At 44.0% G+C, this 21,404-nt stretch overlaps 1 protein-coding gene across 1 annotated transcript in view; it reads left to right on the top strand.

Moving 5' to 3' along the window:
• Positions 1–19,874, top strand: part of FZD3 (frizzled class receptor 3) — a 46,958-nt gene extending 27,084 nt beyond the window's left edge. The window contains exons 4-7 of the mRNA XM_088162587.1: positions 806–1,823; positions 13,268–13,416; positions 14,294–14,527; positions 15,985–19,874. Coding sequence (XP_088018713.1) covers positions 806–1,823; positions 13,268–13,416; positions 14,294–14,527; positions 15,985–16,198 — 1,615 coding nt within the window. The 3' untranslated portion in view covers positions 16,199–19,874. The remainder of the gene's footprint in view (positions 1–805; positions 1,824–13,267; positions 13,417–14,293; positions 14,528–15,984) is intronic.
• The last annotated feature ends 1,530 nt before the right edge of the window (positions 19,875–21,404 follow it).

Raw genomic sequence — 21,404 nt, 5'->3', positions numbered from 1 at the left:
ACATTGTTCTGTGGGATGAGTTTGTGACTAAATAGTGCAGAATTTCCCCATGGTTTGGATTGTCTGGTTTTGCTCCAGCTGGTTTGCCTGAAGTCACACCTAGCAATGAAATTACCAGTCCTTGTAAACTGTAAGAACCGAAATGAGGGATGGGGGGGCTCCGGGCTGATTTTTAAAATGCTGTTTATTGTGTGCAGAGCATGCAGCAATTCACAGGTTGTGGGTACAAGAGCCCAGCCCACAGCTGCAGGTTCCTCTGAAGCCACCCCAGTTCTGGTTACAATGCATTAGAGACTTTATTTTGTAGGGCATCTTAAAACACCACAACTAATTAATATTTTTACTATTACCTACAGCCTATCATAACTACCAACATCACCATATTCATGTTACTATTTTCCAATCACTAAAAGTTTCTATGTTACAGTTTCAGCTAAAAGTTATTTTTTGGTTTTCTGGCAGTGGAAAATGTTGAAATCTTTCTTTCTGCTTGCAACGTGTCTGTGAAAATCTTTTTGCTCGGTAAAAACATCTTTTATTTGAGGTGGATTTATCCTTTGCTCTAAGTCATAAAAACCACTTTCAACTCACTTGCTCTTTGCCTTCTCAGTTATCCAGTCAGACTGGCTCAGCAATTCTTTTTTTTTTTCTATATCAAAACTCGCCATCATTTCTATTCCTTCTTCACATTCCACATTCAAAGATCTTCCTGTTACACATAAATATCTATGAAACCTCCCTGTCAAACCTTTATCCTTCCCAGCACTGAGCTGTGGGTCCATTTCTTGTGAATGCCTCTTTGTAGGTTCCCAGATTGTGACGAGCCCTATCCCCGCCTGGTTGACCTCAACTTGGCTGGCGAGCCCACGGAGGATTCGCCGATGGCCGTGCAGAGGGACTACGGCTTTTGGTGTCCCCGAGAGCTCAAAATCGACCCCGACCTGGGTTACACCTTCCTGAGGGTCAGGGATTGTTCCCCTCCTTGCCCCAACATGTATTTCCGCCGGGAGGAGCTTTCCTTCGCCCGTTACTTCATCGGCGTCATCTCCATCGTCTGCCTCTCGGCCACCTTGTTCACCTTCCTCACCTTCCTCATCGATGTCACGCGTTTCCGCTATCCGGAGAGGCCCATCATCTTCTACGCCGTCTGCTACATGATGGTGTCCCTCATCTTCTTCATCGGCTTCCTGCTCGAGGACAGGGTGGCCTGCAACGCTTCCAGCCCCTCCCAGTACAAAGCTTCCACGGTGACCCAAGGCTCCCACAACAAAGCCTGCACCATGCTCTTCATGGTGCTTTATTTCTTCACCATGGCCGGCAGCGTCTGGTGGGTCATCCTCACCATCACCTGGTTCCTGGCTGCGGTGCCCAAGTGGGGCAGCGAGGCCATCGAGAAGAAAGCCCTGCTGTTCCATGCCAGTGCTTGGGGCATCCCGGGCACCCTCACCATCATCCTGCTGGCCATGAACAAAATCGAGGGCGACAACATCAGCGGCGTTTGCTTCGTCGGCCTCTACGACGTGGATGCCCTGAGGTATTTCGTGCTGGCTCCTCTCTGCCTCTATGTCGTGGTGGGAGTGTCCCTGCTGCTGGCTGGAATCATCTCCCTGAACCGTGTGCGTATCGAGATCCCTCTGGAGAAGGAGAACCAGGACAAGCTGGTGAAGTTCATGATCCGCATCGGCGTGTTCAGCGTGCTCTACCTCGTGCCCCTGCTCGTGGTCATCGGCTGCTATTTCTACGAGCAGGCGTACCGCGGCGTGTGGGAGACCACGTGGATCCAGGAGCGCTGCAGGGAGTACCACATCCCCTGTCCCTACCAGGTGAGCAGCACCACGGAGCTCAGCTCCCACCCTTCTCCTTCCACCGTCCTCTCTGCTCGGCCTGTGACGCCTGAAATGTGCGCTGAGAGCAAAGGGAGCGCGGGAAATGCTGGTTTGAATTCTTTGTGCATTCCCCTCTCTGGAAAGTGCTGGACACTTGGGATTTGAGCCATTGATTCCAGAGACCTTTTAGGGCTCTTCCCACTCAAAGGAGATGCTGAGAGTGGAGTTTTCCCTCCTTTGCCTGGGAAAGTTTTGGAGTTTCGCCTCCTTTGCCACACGTCATACAAAGCTGTTGTGCCCTTCCCTCTGGGAACCTCCCCCACCTCAGGAAGGGCCCTGTGAGTCCCATCCCAACAATAAAAATCTCTTGCTCAGGCAGCTGAGAAGGTGTGGAGGGAGCAAACCTTGGGGCAACTCGGTGATAAAACCAAAAGATGTTGAATTATTGAGCACAGGGGTGATTTTGAGAAGCCCAAGGCAGGAGGGGGCTGTGGCTGCCCTTTGGTCCTGGCCTGGTTGGGCTGAGCAGCTTGGGGGGGATCTCAGAGAGGGTTTATGGGGTGGGTGGGTGGGTGGGGAAAAACTTCCTCAGAATGAGAAGAAATTCCTGCAGGGTGTGGAAGCTGAGATGAGTTCCTTGTTCCTCACTCAAAAGTTCTGCTGTTCCTATTAAAAAAACCTTGTTGCCATACTCAAATTATTTCTATAATGCCTCAGGTTGGGTGTTGTTGGGAAATTGGAAATTCCCATCGGCTTCTTGGTGATTTTTCCTGGAATTTCTGGGCTGTGTGACACCTATATGGGATGTAAAAATCTTATTTTAAACCAAACTCAAGAGCAGGGCTTGAGGAGTTTATTTTTTGGTCGTTTGGAAGTTTTGTTGGTGAGGAATTTTAGCATTTAAGCTGAGTTGTCACCAGGCTGATTTTTGTAATTCTTGTTCATCTCTAGCAATTTTTGGGGGGGCTTTGGTGGCCTGGAGGTTTTGTGCTCATTTCGTGCCAGGAACATTTGTATAAAATCTGTCCTGTGAAAAAAAAAACAGAGCTTGCAGCTCATCAACTTTGGGTTTTTTTTTTTTTTTCCCAAGAAATTGAGGTTTATCTGCTCACTTTAATTGAGTTATCACAGGACCAGAAGCCTCCAAGAGCCCTCAGATCAAACCCTCCACTGGTTTATTCAGAGGCAGTTGAAAAAAAAAAAAAAAAAAAAAAAGTATTTTAGGGATTAATTGCCTGCTTTTGGGCCAAAATGGCAGATTGTTTTTGGAATGACATTCCTTAGATATTTTCTGTGATTTATTTGAAAGGAACTTTTATTTCCAGAAGGTTTTACAGTAAAACTTCTTATTTTACAGCTGCAAGCAGAGGGATATTTAAAAATTAACATTTTGGCTCTGAAGCAGTTAAAACACCAGCTGAGTCATCCAAGCTTACATTTTAATGCAATAAAATATCATTTAAAGGTTTGGCTTAGGCTTGATAAAAATCCTTTTATTACCTTTTAACCCTTTCTGGTTATTGGGGGTTTTTTTGGTTTTTTTTGGTGTTTTTTTTTGTGTTTTTTTGTTTTTTTGTTTTTTTTTTTTTTTTTGTTTGTTTGGTTGGTTGGGGTTTTTTTGTTTTTTTGGTTTTTTTGGTTTTTTTTTGGTTTTTTTGTTTTTGTTTTTTTTTGTTTTGTTTTGTTTTTTGTTTTTTGTTTTTTGTTTTTTATTTTTTGGTTTTTGGTTTTTGGTTTTTGGTTTTTGGTTTTTTTTTTGTTTTTGTTTTTTGGGGTTTTTTTTGTTGGTTTTTTTTTTTTTGGTGGGTTTTTTGGGGTTTTTTTTGTTTATTTTTGTGGGTTGTTTTTTTTTTTTTTAAAATTAGGTTTTATTAGGGTGGGATTCTTCTCTCCCACCCTATGTGGGAACATTTTTATGGCAGGAAATTTCTCTGGCATTGGGTTTGTGTGCAGTTCCATTGGTTTGATTGAATCTTCATTGCTGCAGGTTTTAATCTCTTCGAACTGGTTGATGTTTAAAAAGAAAGAGGAAAAAAAAAATAACAAAACAAAGAAAAAAAAAAAAAGTGGTTTTCTCTGAATTTCCAACACCCACTGTGTACCAATATAAATTGAAGGATTTAGAAAATCAAGAGGGGTTTGGATGAGGCAAAAAATTTGGTGCAAAAATTTGGTTTAAATCTCCAAAAGGGCTGGAAATAATGAGAATTTATAGGAAAATGTTCCTGAAATCGCTGCCAAAACTTTGCTGCCATGGCCCAGCAGGAGTCAAAAGAACAATAATGGTTTCATTCACAGCAAATTGGCTTGAAGGACCTGCAGACCCCAGGGATTTTTTTTTTTTTTTTAATTTATTTTATTATTTTTTAATTATTTTTTTTCCTTTTAACCCATCCATTTGTAGTTTTTTCCCCCCCTCAAATTAAATATTCTTCCCATATTGAACAATCCAGATTTATAATTGAAATTATATAATTGAAATTGAAATTTATAATTGAAACAGATTCTCAAAGGTGTGGGGGGAGAGGGAAATTATTTTTTCCTTAGCTCATATATCCTGAAATTAAGGGGAAATGTGGGGTTTTGTGGGGAATATCCCTCAGTGGTGAAATAAGAGAGTATTTTAATGAAGCTTTAATGTTATTTAATTAAATTCCAATATTTGTAAGAGCAGACCATCCTAAATGAGGAGCTGCAGTCCATTAAAGGCTTCTGTGTGAATCTTTGCCACAAGGAATCAATGTCTCTTTTATTTTTATTTTCTTTTTAATTTTTATTTATTTTTTAATTTTATTTTTAAATTTTTATTTATTTTTTATTTTATTTTTTTCAATTTTTATTTATTTTTCATTTTTATTTATTTTTTAATTTTATTTTTAAATTTTATTTTTTATTTTATTTTTAAATTTTTATTTATTTTTCATTTTTATTTATTTTTCATTTTTATTTATTTTTCATTTTTTATTTATTTTTTTATTTTTTAAATTTATTTTTATTTTATTTTTTATTTTATTCTCCTTTAGTTTTTTTTTATTTTATTTTTTTTTCTGGAAGGGTGAGACAATGCCTTTGGAATCTACTTTCAGCACAGAAATTTTCAAACAGGGAATTGTTGGAAAATCTTAATTTTCACTCATTGTTTTTAAAAAAGAAATGAACCCAAAATCATCTCCTGCTTCCCAGGGCTGAACCTCGGGGCAAAATTTCACCATTCCTCAAAAATTCTTGATTTTGGGATTTTTTTTTTTTAATCCTGTCCCAATATCCAGCTCTCCAAATTTCTCTCTTTGCTTTTTTTATTTGTAATTTATTCCCAGATGTTGATGGAAAGGGATTAAATCAGATCAGGGAAGAACTGGGATAAAATTTAATTTATTCAGAGCCCAGAATGGTTCAGGTTAATTGGGGATGCTCAGGTTGGATTTGAAGAAAAAAAAGTTCCAATCAAATTTTCAATTCTTCTCACCAGAAAAATCTGTGATTTCCTTTCCATTTCACTCCAGAAATAAAAGCAAAAAAAAAATTAAAAATTAAAAATCAACTTTGAAGTTCATTTATCTCCACATCCTCGTCCTGCACAGTGATTTATTCCTTATGAGAAAAGTTTTATTCTTCTTGCAATTAAAAAGAAAATTAAAACCTGGCCCACATTGCCCTAATCTGTAGAAAAAAAAGTCTCAAAATTGGGATGAATTGGATTAAAAAATGAAATAAAAACTCAGTAAAAAAATCTGTCCCCAAAGCTGCTTGTAATGTATTTTTCTGAAAAGCAGGGCTTCAAAAATAAAAAAAAAAATCGGATTTCCTGCAAAATAAAAGAATTTTTTTTTAGGATTCATTCATCTCAAATCCGAACTTAAATAGATTCCAAAATTTCCATAAATTCTTCAGCATTGGAGCTGCAAGGGAGAGGCTTCGAATTTCGATATTAAAAAAGGAAAAAAAAAATAAAATCAAGATAAAGAAACAATTTCAAAAATATTTACAGCTATAATGGGAGTCCTGAGAAGAGGAACTGAGCAGTTGGAATTTATGATTTCTTTCCAAATTGGCTTTTATTGGGTATTTTTAATTTTGATGAATTTTTTTTTTTCTGCAAAATTCAATGAACATTTTTAGGGGAAAAATGAGAATAAACTTTTTTTTTTTTTTCTGCAGTGAACAATGAGCACAACTCTTTCCAAAAGTGATTTTTCACCGAGTTCTTTGAAGCAATTCCCGTGTTTATATCTCTAAATCTTTTTTTTTTTTTTAATTTTCCTTCTGATCTCCTCTTTAAAAAAAAAAAAAAAAAAAAAAAAAATTAAAACTGCCTTGGTGTTTTGAAGAACTTCATTATTCTGAGCTGGAAGATGATGTCATAGCAAAAATATCTTTTTTTTATTGGCAACAAAAATAGACAATCCCATTTTTTACCCCATTTTTTCCCCTTTTTCCCCATTTTTATCCCTTTTATTCCCCTTTTTTCCCATTTTTACCCCATTTTTTCCCATTTTTACCCCACTTTTTCCATTCTTACCCCATTTTTCCCCATTTTTCCATTTTTTCCCATTTTTTCCCATTTTTTCCCATTTTTACCCTTTTTTTCCCATTTTTACCCCATTTTTTCCATATTTACCAATTTTTTTCCATTTTTACCCCTTTTTTTCCCATTTTTTTCAATTTTTTCCCATTTTTTTCCATTTTTACCCCATTTTTTCTCTATTTTTACCCCATTTTTCCCATTTTTCCCCATTTTTCCCCCTTTTTTCCCCCATTTATTTTCATTTTTACCCCTTTTTTCCCATTTTTTCCATTTTTATCCCTTTTCCCCCATTTTTACCCCCTTTTTCCCCATTTTTTTCCATTTTTACCCATTTTTCCCATTTTTTTCCATTTTTCCCCCATTTTCCCCCCATTTTTCCCATTTTTTTCCATTTTTACCCCATTTCTTTCCATTTTTACCCCATTTTTTCCCATTTTTACCCCATTTTTTCCAATTTTTTCCCATTTTTTTCCATTTTTACCCAATTTTTTCTCTATTTTTACCCCATTTTTCCCATTTTTCCCCATTTTTACCCTTTTTTCCCATTTTTTCCCATTTTTACCCCATTTTTTCCCATTTCTTTCCCTTTCTACCCATTTTTTCCCAATTTTTCCCATTTTTACCCCATTTTTACCCCATTTTTTCCCATTTTTACCCCTTTTTTCCCATTTTTCCCATTTTTTTTGAATTTTCACACATTTTAATGACAAAGAGGCCGCCGCTGCCCATCAGAATAAAAAGCAGAATGATTGATCACTCAGGGGCAGGAGGGGGGAAATATTCACGAATTAATTAAAAATTAATTAATTAATTTTAATGAGCAGTGTGCCCACAGGGCAGGCCTGCAGTTCCCTGCAGGAAATTGAAATTTTTTACAATTTTTTAACCTTTGGGAGAACCTTCCTGGAGATTGGTGAGGAAAATTATTCCTCCAAACCAGTGCTGAGGATTTTGGGATTCACCAACTTTTCAAATTTGGATTTATCCAAACTTTTCTGTTGGATGCTCAACAGATGGGAGGGAAAAAATGGGATAAAAAATGGATTTATTTGGAAATGGATGTTTTTAACCTCTTTTCTGAGCTCCCATATTTTGTGAGGGAAGCGATTCCTCCAAACCAAGTGTTGGGGTTTGGAACTGGAAGAACTTTCAGCTCCTTTTCAACCCAAACCGTTGTGAAATTCCACGAAATTCTGGGAATTTCTGTGTTCTGGAGTGCACAAACCCCTCTTAAATCCCCAAAAATTCACTCAGGCCTGAAGGAAAACATTGAATCACCACCAGAATTCTCTTCCCTTTGGAAAAATTCTCATTTTTCAGGACAGGGCCTCCCATTGCTGAGAGCAAAGCAGCTCCTGGTGATCAGAACAAGCAGTTTTTAATCTCAATAAAATGACATTTTCCCATTTTTTAAGGCCCAGAGGAGCTCTTTTGCAGTGCAAAGGGGGAATTTTGAAAGCCCCTTTATGAGGGGAAGGTTGAAGGTTCAGACTGGCCAAGGTGCCAAGAAGAAATGACAAAATTCAATTCCTTAGCAGATAATAGTCCCCACTTATTGTTCCAGCTGCTGACAGGAATGTAGAGGCTAAAATTGGATTTAGGAGGAATTTTTTTTATTGCTACACCAGCAATAAAATTCACTGTGATATTGAGGGATCAGCATTCTGTGACATTCCCACATCTGACACCAAAAAAATAAAAATAAAAAATAAAAATGTAAAAAGGTGATGATGGTTATTTAATAGCTGAAAGTTCTGTTTTTAGCTGCAGAATTCTTGCAGAGCTGAAAGGTGAGGCCAGAGCTCCTGCAGGGCTCAATTTCAGGGGAATCGTGTCCTGTGTGGGGTCTGTGCTTAATTCTGGAAATTTAATTAAATTAATTAATTCATTCATTCATTAAACCCGGGCTGCTGAGGTTGCCTGGAGGGTGTTTTAGGATCAAATCCCCTCTCAGACCTTTCCTCTGAAAGCAGGTCCTTTGGTGGAAATCCCAAATTTCTACAGGAAAACAGAGGGATGTGACATTTTCCCTAATAAAAATCCATCAAATGCAGCAATGCCTTCAGCACACCTCCCTAAATTACCCTTAAATCTCGAATTGTGGCTTCAGTGCCAATGTATTTACCAGCACAAGCAAACTGAATTTTTTTAAATAAATATTTTAATAAAATTTTAAAATAAATTTTTAAATGAATTTTTTTAATAAAATGCATTGGGTTGGAAGGATCACCTCGTTGCAGGGATGTGTGTGCTGCTGAGAAGGGGATTTTTATTTTGGAGTTATTTCTCCTGAGGGAAGTTTTGAAGAAAATATATTTGAAATTCTCCTGAATTTCATTTCAGTTCCTTTTCAGCTTTCAGGGAGGTCTCTTAAATAAACCAACAGTTTTATTCAGGTGTAAATAGAAATAGAGTCAGGTAGTGTTCAAAGAAATCTGCTTTTAAACCTAAAGGGTTTGAATTTGCAAAAGCACAGATGGAAAATGCATAAATTCACCCATCTCCAGAGCGCCTCAAATATTGATTATTATTATTAATTATTAATTCTTGATTATTCCCTGCATCATCTCCTGTCTCCAAGAGGATAAATGGAAACCAGGGATCCTGTCCAATTGTCACTTTTCTAAATTTCTGATTCCTCTTCGAGGTTACATTCCCTGTCAGGGAGAATTTATTCTAAATAAGAACCCCAGAGCAAATCATCATCACAGATGATTTTGGAAAATATTTTGCATTTTGTCTTGAGTTTGGATGTTCATCATTTGATGTGTGGTGAATAAATCCATCCAAATCTGCCCTCTTTAAAGTTGTGGTTTTGACTCTTCCTAAATAGCTGGGCAGTAAAAAAAAGTTGTAAGTTTTGATGGTGAGCACGAGTGAGTTTTTACCTAATTTTGCTGATTTGAAAACTGATCTCAGTCCCAATGTTTTGGGCTTGGAGGTGCCCCAATACCTTTGGGCTCAAAACACCTGATTTTTAAATCTGGAAGAAGAATAATTCCAAGTTTCTTTTTTTTTTTTTTTCCGGTGTTAATTATTCTAAATGTTGTTAATTATTCTAAATACCTGGTGTGTGCAGATGAATATTGTTCTCAGCATTAATGGGAGTGTAATGGGTGTTACTCCCTGATTTGCCTGCTTGGAGCCTTAATTTGGAGCAAAGTTTATATTGATGTTTCATTTGGTTTATTTTCCAAAGAGCAGGACGTGCTTCCTTTCACCTGAAAGATTTGTTGGATGTATTTCTTTTCATTTTTTTTTTTTTTTCACTTGGAATTCTTTGTAGCACTCAGCACGAACACATTGAAGCCAAGAGTTTTGCTGTTGAGTGATTTACTGTCATAATCTTGGTGGAATTAATCCAGTGTGGAGCTTTAGCACTAAAACTGGTGGTTAAAAAAAAAAAAATTTCAAAATTAAAATTCCCTTCGGGACAGAAGTTCTGCTAGGGTAGAGCTGACCACGTGGACAGATATTAAATGTAAATATAAAAAATGAAATATAAAAATGCACCTGAATGTCACCTTCATTAAGAAATTATTAATTTCACCACTCAGTGCCAGAGGAGCTCGTGATGGAATAACAAAGTGGATTTTTGAGAGCTTTGTTTTGCTGGGACATTTTTTATTGGGGAATCATGAATATTTTTGATTCCTGGACAGAATCTCACACTTGGCTCCTAAATCACCTCGGAGCCCTTCTGTTCAATGGAGCAGGAAGGTGCAGTGGTGTCCAAATCCCTTCGGCATCCCTGGCTTTGCTGGGGCACAGGGGGATGCAGAAATCCCAAGGAACGTTTCATTCTGCTCATTGCACTTTAATTTGCCACCTCCAGTGGTGACAGGAGTGAAAATGTGCAATAATTCAAAATATTAAACCAGGGATTGCTGCACTCAACCAAGGGAAACATTCCCTGGAATATCCGGGCTGGGAGCTTCCCCCAACCCCCGACACAGGGCAGGGCTGGACTGCGAGTGTCACTTTGGGGGGAAATTGGGTCTGGGGGTTGTTTGGGAGGCTGTACCTGCTCTGGGTGTTGTTTGGGAGGCTGTACCTGCTCTGGGGGTTGTTCTGGGATGTTGTACCTGCTCTGGGTGTTGTTTAGGAGGCTGTACCCGTTCTGGGTGTTCAGGAGGCTGTACCTGTTCTGGGGGTTGTTCTGGGATGTTGTACCTGTTCTGGGTGTTCAGGAGGCTGTACCTTTTCTGGGTGTTGTTCTGGGATGTTGTACCTGCTCTGGGGGTTGTTCTAGGATGTTGTACCTGTTCTGGGTGTTGTTCAGGAGGCTGTACCTGTTCTGGGTGTTGTTTGGGAGGTTGTACCTGCTCTGGGTGTTGTTTAGGAGGCTGTACCTGTTCTGGGTGTTCAGGAGGCTGTACCTGTTCTGAGTGTTGTTCTGGGATGTTGTACCTGCTCTGGGTGTTGTTCTAGGAGGCTGTACCTGTTGTGGGTGTTGTTCTGGGATGTTGTACCTGTTCTGGGTGTTCAGGAGGCTGTACCTGTTCTGGGTGTTGTTTCTACATCAATACAGGATCAGAGGGGAGCTCTGGTTGTCTCTGTCAGCCTCTGTCAGGGACTCCAAATGTGTCACAATTTGTATTTGAAGCCATTCCAAAATCCTGCTCCAAACTTGGAATTCATGGAATTCTTTCAAGGCTGCTGCAATATTTCCTATTGCTTAGATTAAACTTTTTTTTTTGGTGGTTTTTAACCCAAATTTCAGTGTTCAGCCATTCTTTTTTTCATTCTTTTTGACTTTTGATTCCTTCTAGGCCAGAGCAGCTCCTTGCAAGGTTTTTCCTTGGGAATTCCCAGAGTATTCCAACCTTACCTTCACCTCACAGAGCAGCAGTCTCTGGCTCAGACAGCTTCTGGGAAAGAAGATTCTGGAAATCTTCTCTCTGGAAAGATTTCATGGGCACCTCCTCACAATTAAACAGCCACAATTAATGTGGGATGTGCACTGAGTTGTAATTTCAAGAGGTTTTGGAAATCTCCCCGAGCTGTGACAAAAAGCAGGGAAGCTGCTGTTAAAGGCCAGGTCATTTAGTGACCAGTGGGTGTTTGAGATCAGGGTTTGGGAAGGGACCAAAACTCATCCAATTCCAATTGTGACACCTCCCACCATCCCAGGCTGCTCCCAGGGTCCAGCCTGGCCTTGGAAACTCCCAGGGATCTCTGGGCTGGGATGGTGATTTGCCTGGGAAATGATGTTTTGGCTCTGGAAATCTCAGGAGAATGGGGCTGGAATGATGTTTTAGTTCTGGAAATCTCAGGAGAATTGGGCTGAAATGATGTTTTAGTTCTGGAAATCTCAGGAGAATTGGGCTGAAATGATGTTTTAGTTCTGGAAATCTCAGGAGAATGGGGCTGAAATGATGTTTTAGTTCTGGAAATCTCAGGAGAATGGGGCTGAAATGATGTTTTAGTTCTGGAAATCTCAGGAGAATGAGGCTGAAATGATGTTTTAGCTATGGCAAGGCAGGAGAAGGTGGATGAAATTATATTTTATCTGTGGAAATCTCAGGAGAAGGTGTCTGAAATGATGTTTTAGCTCTGGAATGTTTTAGTTCTGGAAATCTCAGGAGAATTGGGCTGAAATGATATTTTAGGTATGTCAGGTCAGGAGAAGGTGGATGAAATTATGTTTTATCTCAGGAAAATGGGGCTGAAATGATGTTTTAGTTCTGAAAATCTCAGGAAAATGGGGCTGGAATGATGTTTTGGCTCTGGAGAGCTGGGGAGAATTGGGTTGAAATGATATTTTAGGCATGGCAGGTGAGGAGAATGTGGGTGAAATGCTGGGTGAAATGATGTGTGAGCTATGGCAGGTTCAGGAGAATGGGGATGAAATGCTGGGGGAAATGGTGTTTTCTGGGAATTCTCTGGGAATGCCATCCCAGGGCCTCCCCACCCTCCCAGAGAACAATTCCTGCCCAATATCCCATCCATCCCTGCCCTCTGGCAGTGGAAGCCATTCCCTGTGTCCTGTCCCTCCATCCCTTGTCCCCAGTCCCTCTCCAGCTCTCCTGGAGCCCCTTTAGGCTCTGCAAGGGGCTCTGAGCTCTCCCTGGATCCTTCTCCTCTCCAGGTGAACATTCCCAACACTCCCAAGCTTTATCCCAGTTCTCCCAGTTGCTGGAATTGTTGGAATTCCACAGAATCACCCAGATGCTCACAGAGGATTTCACAGCACTAGAGTTCCTTCCTTCCCTCCACAGCTCGGTGGCCTCCTGCAGCTTTGCTCTGGAAGTTTTTTTCTCCTCGAAGGTTCCGTTTTTGAGCCAGGTTATCAGTTCCAGAAAACCCCTGGCTGTTTATTTTGCAGCTTACCCTACCGAGCTCCCTGGAAAGAAAATATTTGTCTTCTTTTCCAAACAAACCCTTCGCGTGTAAAAACCTTTGGAAAAACGGATCCTGGGAGCGGTTTTTTCAGAGTTCAGCTGATCTCCCTGAAGAGAGAAAGTTTGGCAGGGTTGATAAGAACCAGGCACATGGAATTGCAGAGGGAGGGAAACCCTCCAGGGAATAAAAGGCTCAGTGCTGACCATCCACGGAGCTTTTTTTCCCAAGAGCAGCCACAGGCACCTGGTCCTATATCGGTTAATGCCATCAAAGGAACCACTCTTCCCGATCTGCAGACTAGAAAACATTTCACAATTATTCAGGGCACGGCGGACAAAAGGGCAGAAATACAAAAATAAAGGCCAGGACCTCACAGCAGTGGAGCTTTTTGTGTGAGGCAGCCCTGGGCCCTGCAGCCTCGGTCATGCTCCGAGGAGCCAGGGAACAAAGGAACCCTGCCCGTGTTTGCTTTGGCTGCAGGCAGGGAGGGATGACTGCAATGTGTGAAATTAAAAAAAATAAAAAAAGAAGATTCCACGAGCTGGTTTTTCTCTGTTTTTTCTCTCTGCAGGTGACTCAGATGAGCCGACCAGATCTGATTTTGTTCCTCATGAAGTACCTGATGGCCTTGGTGGTTGGGATCCCCTCGGTGTTCTGGGTGGGAAGCAAGAAGACCTGCTTTGAGTGGGCCAGCTTCTTCCATGGGCGCAGGAAAAAAGAGTGGGTACAGATCTTTTCCAGAGAAACCCTTCCCTTGCTGTGCCCACAGAGAGTTGGGGTTGGTTTTTCATGGAGGCAAAGGCAGGAATGGATGGAAAAGTCACTGTTCACAATGCAGGCAACAGCTCCAAAAATTTCTTGTTTCTCCCCTAATTATTCTTTGTTCCCAGAATCAAATCTGCACTTGTCTGTCTTCAGAATGTTTTTAATGAGAATTAAATGTTAAATAAACGCTGCAACTACTCTGCCTCTTACTGAGCAGTGGGATGGAAATTTTTTATTTATAAATGTGCACCTAGCCAACTGAACCAGAGCTTTAAATTGAAATTAAACACAGGTTCTTCTCACCGTGGTTGCAGCTGAAAGAATTTGTCTCTGCTTTTCATCTTCCTTGTGCATTGGTGCTGAAGAGCAGTTTGACAGCGACAATAAGAATTTCTTGGAGCTTCTGTAAGGTTGAAATTAATTTAGATTCAGGTCGGCATCCATTTAGAGACAAGCTGTGTGATTTTGTGGTAGCCATGGGGAAGTCCTTTAAGATGTTTTAAAATTAAATTCCCTTCAGGCCAGAAGTTCTGCTGGGGGAGACTTGGCCCCGTGGACAGACATGAAATGTAAATATAAATAATTAAATATAAAAATGCATCTGAATGTCACCTTTTAAAACACAAACACAGAAGCCTTTTGGTGACTCCTCCGTGACTTTTGGTCCATCCTCCCAGGCTAAAATAACCGGACAGGGAGGTGCTTCAAAATCAGGCGAACGGGGACATTATCATGTAAATCACGCTCTTGTTTGCTGCTTGTTCTGATTGTAAAGCACAGTCACAGCGCTGTGATCACTTCATACCGCGCTAATTAGCGTTAATTGCTCCAGAGTCGTCAACGAGAGCCGCCAAGTGCTGCAAGAGCCCGACTTCGCCCAGTCCCTGCTGAGGGACCCCAACACCCCCATCATCCGAAAATCCAGGGGCACCTCCACGCAGGGCACCTCCACCCACGCCTCGTCCACGCAGCTGGCCATGCTGGATGAGCAGAGGAGCAAAGCTGGCAGCGTGCACAGCAAAGTCAGCAGCTACCACGGCAGCCTGCACCGCTCGCGGGACGGACGGTACGAGCATCCCAAACATCCTGGCTGCTTGGGGTGGGGAGGGGCCTGAAAGATCAAATTCAGCCTCCCTGAGCTGCTTCCAAATCATCCTGGCTGCTTGGGGTGGGATCATCTTAAAGATCAAATTCAGCCTCCCTGAGCAGCCTCCAAATCATCCTGGCTGCTTGGGGTGGGGAGGGGCCTTAAAGATCAAATTCAGCCTCCCTGAGTGGCTCCAAAAAATCCTGAATGGTTTGGGTGGGAACATCTTAAAGATCATCTCCTTCCACCTCCCTGAGCAGCCTCCAAATCATCCTGGATCTTTTGGGTGGGGAGGGGCCTTCAAGATCAAATTCCAGCTCCCTGAGCTGCCTCCAAATCATCCAGCATGGTTTGGGTGGAAAGGGACCTTAAAGATCAAATTCAGCCTCTCTGAGCTGCTTCCAAATCATCCTGGCTGCTTTGGGGGGGATCATCTTAAAGATCATCTCCTTCCATCTCACTGAGTGGCTCCAAAAAATCCTGGCTGCTTTGGGTGGGAAAGGACCTTAAAGATCAAATTCAACCTCCCTGAGCTGCCTCCAAATCATCCAGTGTGGTTTGAGTGGGAAGGGGCCTTAAAGATCATCTTGCACCTCCCTGAGTGGCTCCAAAACATCCGGAGTGCTTTGGGTGGGAAGGGGCTTTAAAGATCAAATTCAACCTCCCTGAGCTGCCTCCAAAAAATCCTGGGCGTTTTGGCTGGGATCATCTTAAAGATCTTCTCCTTCCACCTTCCTAAGTGGCTCCAAAAAATCCTGGGTGTTTTGGGTGGGAATGGACATTAAAGATCATCTCCTTCCACCTTCCACTCTCCCAGCTTGCTCTAAGCCCCGTCCAACCTGTCCTCAAATAATTCCAGATGTTGGAAGTCCACAACTTCCTCTGGCTTAATCTTGTGCAGAAGATTGGCCAGGCTCCTTGCAGCCATAATTCTGCTAAAATGGGATGTTCTGGTGCATCTCCTGTGCCTGTTAGAGAGAAGAAATGCCATGATATTTTTAGATACTGGTTTTGGTGAATTAATTACACAGCAGGGCTGATTTTCCTGCACGGGAGCGATCTGGGTGGGAAAACAAACCTGTCCCAACATCAGCTCAGCGCTTTCCTGGCCGCTTTTGTCCGTGTGTCAGTGGATTTTGTGTCTGCCAATACTCCCGGCCGTGCCCGAATAAACAAGGGCACAAGTTCCCCGCTCTGAGTCGGGGTGGAGCTAAGGTTTCCAGAGTAATTAATCATCGAGCGTTTCACTCCCTTAATTATCAATTAGCTGCAGTAAGAAACGAGCGAGACCCATTGTGCGAGGAGCTGAAACGCTTCGCCCGGGGGCTGTGCCTTTCCTCACACAAAACCTCTATAATTTCCATTCTTTCAGCAGCGCTGCCATCATCTCCCCGTGGGGTTTTTTTTTTTTGTTTTTTTTTTTTACCCTGCATTAGGTACACTCCCTGCAGCTACAGGGGCGTGGAGGAACGACTACCTCACGGCAGCATGTCGCGACTGACCGACCACTCGAGGCACAGCAGCTCGCACCGCCTCAACGAGCAGTCACGGCACAGCAGCGTCAGGGACCTCAGCAGCAACGCAATGACACACGTCAGCCACGGCACCAGCATGAACCGCGTCATCGAGGAGGATGGCACCAGTGCCTGACGGGCATCGAGAGGCTCCCGGTGCTCCCGGTGCCTTCCTCAGCGAGGTGACACGCTCAGTATTACCCTGGCACTCTGCTCAGGTGCTGCATTTGGGCTCTTTTGGAAGCCGGGGTTGAGAGCTGGTTTGAATCGCTGAGTAAAAAAAAAAAAAAAAAAAAGCTGGTTGTGTCCTCTGAAACCTCTCTGTAGGTAATTATTTATTTGGTAACTGTCGTTCATCAGACACAACTGCTGAATTTCTGATTCTCTGTGGAAAAACCATCTCCCCCTTCCTTCTCTGTCCCTCCTTCCGTGGGCTCTGCATGTCGGGAGGTGCCAGCCCCGAAATCTCGGTGTTGGGGTCATGCTGGGAGTTGTTGTGATGAGATTTGAGGGAGCTCTTGATGGCTGAAGGAATCCTTCCCTCCAGGGGACACCTCCAGCACTGCCTGAGGGACACCCGTGTGAGCTGGCAGCGTTTGGCCACACTGGAAACGCCGCAGGAATGAACATTTTGGAGAAGGAAACTCCTCTGAGCATCACCAGCTCTTCCTCAGTTATCCACAGCGTGGGGGGAAGGGAGAGGCAGGCAAGAGTGATTTTTTTATAACTTGGATTGTCCTTGCTTTTTTACAAAAGACTATTTAAATTTTCTACTCGTTTACAATTTCTGTAGGAAGAGATGGGTTTTAAAAGCAGTTATCTAGATAATATTCAGCCATTTATTTTTTAGAGTCACATACAAAAGCTGAGATTGCCTGTTCCTGATCTATTAAAAAAAATCATAAAAAAGCTGAATTTGTCACCCAAGCAGGAATGTAGAGCCCAGAGCTGAGCCTGTTTGCAAACCCCAGCACCCGAGGCCAGAAGGAGCAGAGGAGTTGAATCAAGGATGCCCCACGTTCCTTGTGATGTCATGGCTGGTCTGGGGAGGATTCTCTGTGCTGAGCAAGAATTGAGAGATGAGTGGGGGAAATTGAGGCAGGAGCTGCTCCCAGATGGGGAAAAAGGAGGATGAGGCAGCTGGAAGCTGGGGAGGAGACAGGATCCACAGTTCAGGGATCTTGGTTACAGATCCACCTCTGCAAGTTCATGGCAGAGAATTCTCAGTTTGGGCTTTTTTTTGTGTGGAAAGGATCCACTGGGATCCACTGGAGGAGAAATGGAGGATGGTGCTGGAGATCTTCAGGAGCATCTTGTGCAGAGGTTCCTTCAGCACGAGGAAACACGGCTGGCCTGCAGACCTACCTCAGTAATTGCTGCAGATCACTGCTGGGAAATGAATCTTTATTTTTGCTTTGTCCTTCCCTGATTCCCTCCCTGACCTGCTGGAGGCACATGGAGAAGCCTTTGTGCACCAACCTCGAGGGCAGGAGCTGCTCCACAATTAACTCCTTTTAATTGCAGCTGATGACACAACAGCAAAGCTCATAACCTGTGTGCTGTGGAATCAAAGGCTCCCAGAGGGATTTATCCCAAATTGTCTTTCTTGCTCCCACCGGGGAGGAGAAGACAAAAGGAGCCCGGCGTGGAGTAACAAAGTTTTTTGTTGTCAGCCCAGGAGGGAGGTGCTGCCCCCGGAGCCCTGGGGGCCAGCCCAGGGAACTGCCCTGATCCAAAGCGCACGGAAAATCCTTTGGAGTGACTTAAACTGGAGAAGCTGCAACCCCCTGGAAGCCCCAAGGGTGGAACCTCTGCTGTTTTCAAATTGAGCTCCTCCTGACTCGTGTGCTGCCTCAGAGGGGTGGTCTGGTAGAAATCTGAGCCTGTGGAAGCTGAGTTTTCCTAAACACTGAAACAGAACTAAATAAGCTCAAGGGTTTACGTTGATCCTCTTGGCTCGATTTCCAGTACTTTTATCTTTTTTTTTTTTTTTTTTTTTTTTTTTTCATAAATTGTAGTAATGTTTTGACTTGTTTGGGGACAGGGAGAGGAATGCTGATGGAGCTTGGAGAAGGATCCTGCTGGAAATGTTGTTAATTAGTTGAGCCTCAGTCCCCATACTGCTTCCTGATGGGAATATCTAAATCGTTCCTTGCTCATGGATCCTAAAGGGACAGGCTCCTGTCACCCCAGAGAGGTGATTCACCTTCACACTGGAGTTCTGGCTGGGTTTTTTGCCTCCCTGCCCCATCCCTTCTACCTTCAACAGCAGAGCCAGCAGGCTGTGCTCTCTTGGCAGAGCATTCCTCCCTGGAAGAGAATTCCTCACCCATGGAAGAATTCCCCAGCTCTGTGCAGTTCTCACAGGGCTTCAGCTCCCGAATCATCGTGTCCAGGGGCTCTGCAGTGCATCCCAGTTTGAATGTGGCCCCACCAGCATCTCAGGCAGGGCCACCAGGAGTGTTTTTGGGATGCTTTCCTGCCTGGAGAGAGCCTGGTCTGTGGCATTGGTGCCAAGCTTTAAATTCCCCCTCGAGCTGAACCCCTGGCCAGGAGGGCGTTTCTGCAGTCACTCAAGTGCTCTGGGCTCCCTGCATGTCCCTGCAGTGCTTTGTCCCTCTCCAGCAGCCACCAAAGGCTGGATTCTCTCCCCCGGGGAGGCAGGCAGGGAAGCTGGACCGTGCCTGGTTCTCCAGCTCATCCCGAACTTCATCCCTGTCCCTCTCGCTCACGCTGCAGCCCCGGAACTCTGCCCTGTGCAATTGCTCCGTCAAAGCTTCCTGCAAAACACACAACTCCTCATTCCCAGTGTTCCCGGGGATCTCCAGCTCCTGTTTTACCAACCTGCCTGTGCTGAGAGCAGATCCCGCCGAGTTTGTGGTGTTCCCTCTTTTTTAATCCCTGCATCGCTCCCGTGAAATATCCCGGATTGGAGCTGCACTCGCATTGCATGGAAGAGGCTGCTCCTCTTTTTTAAATCGTAACCCAGGAGCAGCAAACAGCCACACTTGGGTGTCAGTGTGTTTGTGTTCTCCCACTTCTTCCACCTTACACCCAGATTTTGTGCTGGAAGCTTTAAGCCAGCAGCTCTAGGGGGGTCAGTGGTGAGCACGGGAAGCTCCAGTTGAAATCCAGTGATGGCCAAATCCAGCACTGCTCCCGAGCTGCTCCAGCAAGGATGGAAGGGAGAAAACCCCTCAGGAAGGGCACAAGGAGAAGAGCCAGGCCTGCCTTAGAGCAGTGCCCACCCTTCTCCGGAGGAGCTGATTGTCCAGCCCAGCTCTGGGGCACTGAGGATCCCAAAGAGCAGCGGGGAGCTGGCAGCTCTGTGTGGTGAAAGCAGGAGACATCCCCAGCCCCACCTTGAGCAGCAGAATGTCCATTTGAATGTGAAGCTTTACCCCAAGCCCCTTTGTGCTTCTTTTCTAACGGGATCAGGATTGATTTTCCCCCCGAGGCGCGGCGTTTTCCCAGGTTTTGCCTGTGCATGGGGAACTCGGTGCATGTAAAGCCTCTGTCCCAGCCCTTCCTTCTTCCCTCGGCACTGCGGTGTCCGTGCTGTGACAACGCCCAGCTCCTCAGGACAGGGGAAGGGGCTCCCATGAATCCTCTACGTCGTGGAATGTGTGGGCTGACCCCACTTGCACTCAGCTCTCGGTAGACTTGTTTACAGTAGTCCAGTGTCGGTTTTGTAACGTTTAATTTTTAGCACTTTAACTGTGAGTGTACAAATTGGTTCCCTTGTAGTTGGTGTACATTTTCATTTTAGACCTTTGGAAGTTTTTAATAAAACGATGGAAAAACTCTGGCAACAGGTTTGCAATTCTTCTCCTGTGGGTGTAATCCTATCTCCTTTAAAAAACCCAGTTCAGCAGCAGTTGAGATATAAAGGTTAAATAATTAAAGATCCGATTTTACTGTGGCCAGCAGCTCTCTGAATTTGAAGAAAGACTTTCTAGACTTAATCTCCCGCCAGCATCTGCACTCGTGGACGCCGGGCACCCTTCCAGCAAACACAAAGCTCTCGGCACATTTCAGCTCTGCCTTGCTCCGCCCTTTGACAAGAACACAGCACTCAAAGCGCCAGCGTTTCACAGGCACACAGGAGCGGAGAGCAAACAAGTTTGGGAGCAGCAATGCCAGGGATGTTTGGGGTTTTTTTTATTGCCAAATCCAAGCTGAGGACAGGATGACTGATTTATCTGAAGGAGCTGTCTGGCGGTTGGGCGGATACGTGGTGGTTTTAAGTTGGAAGCTGTGTGCTGAGTCTTGCAGGGCTGGTGATAAAATAACTCCTCTCACTAATTACTGCTGCTGAGCCCATCAGGGATGAGGAACCGCAGCTCGCAGCGTTTCTCTCCCCTCTGTGCTGCATTTCTGGGTCCCGAAGGGGTTAATGCAGGGCTGGGGAGGAGATGGAGTCACCTGGAGCTTGTTTGGCCCTGCCAAGGTGGTTTAACAACTGCAGGTGAGGGAGGTGGGAGGAGCGGGGAAAGAGGAGCTGGAGGAGGGGGCGTGGTCGGAGCAGAGGCCGAGGTCAGTTCAGACCCCCGGGCTGGGATTAGGGGTGGGGGTATTTTAGTCACGATCACATTCCTGGCGCACTTTAGCACCCCGTAGCTGTTTTGGTGCCAGCTTTGTCTCTCAGCTCTGCCAGCCCGTGCCCTTGTTGTGATTTTTTTCTCCAGCTGGAAGAGAGAAGAGCATCTGGCCATGCACTAATCCTAAAAATAAATTCATTGAATCATGGAATGGTTTGGGTTGGAAGGGACCTTAAATTTATCTTGTAATTCTGTTCCCCTGCCGTGGGCAGGGACTCCTTCCACTATCCCAGGGTACTCCAAGCCCTGTCCAGCCTGGCCTTGGACACTTCCAGGGATCCAGGGGCAGCCACAGCTTCTCTGGGAATCTGTGCCAGGCCCTCACCACTCTCTCAAGGAAAAATTTTTTCCTAATATCCAATCTGAACCTACTCCAAGAAATCATCGGTAACAAAAGGCTGAAACAAAATAGGTGGAAATAGAAGGATGTTTTTTCAAGAAAAGTCTTTTTTTAAAGGAGATATCTCCAGCTCAGTGGGATCAAACTGCCGGCCCTGGAGCGTGACCGGCTGGGATCCACATTTCCAACGCCCTCGGCTACCGGTCCGACTGGTTTTTATGATAACACTCAGACACCTTTGATTGATATTCAGTCTCCAGTTTCAGTGCCTGCTGCACCTGTGTGCCACCTTTTCCCTGCACCCACATCCTTCTGCTGTCACCCCACTGGCACCTCCTGCTCCCCCTTCATCCCACGGGGACATCCCGGGTGGGGACAGCTGCTTTCTCCTCTCCCATCTC

Source organism: Sturnus vulgaris, chromosome 3, assembly GCF_052056855.1.
Source record: "Sturnus vulgaris isolate bStuVul1 chromosome 3, bStuVul1.hap1, whole genome shotgun sequence".
Taxonomy (NCBI): Eukaryota; Metazoa; Chordata; class Aves; order Passeriformes; family Sturnidae; genus Sturnus; species Sturnus vulgaris.
Note: the sequence above shows the minus strand (reverse complement) of the source record. Positions and strands in the feature narration are given on the sequence as shown.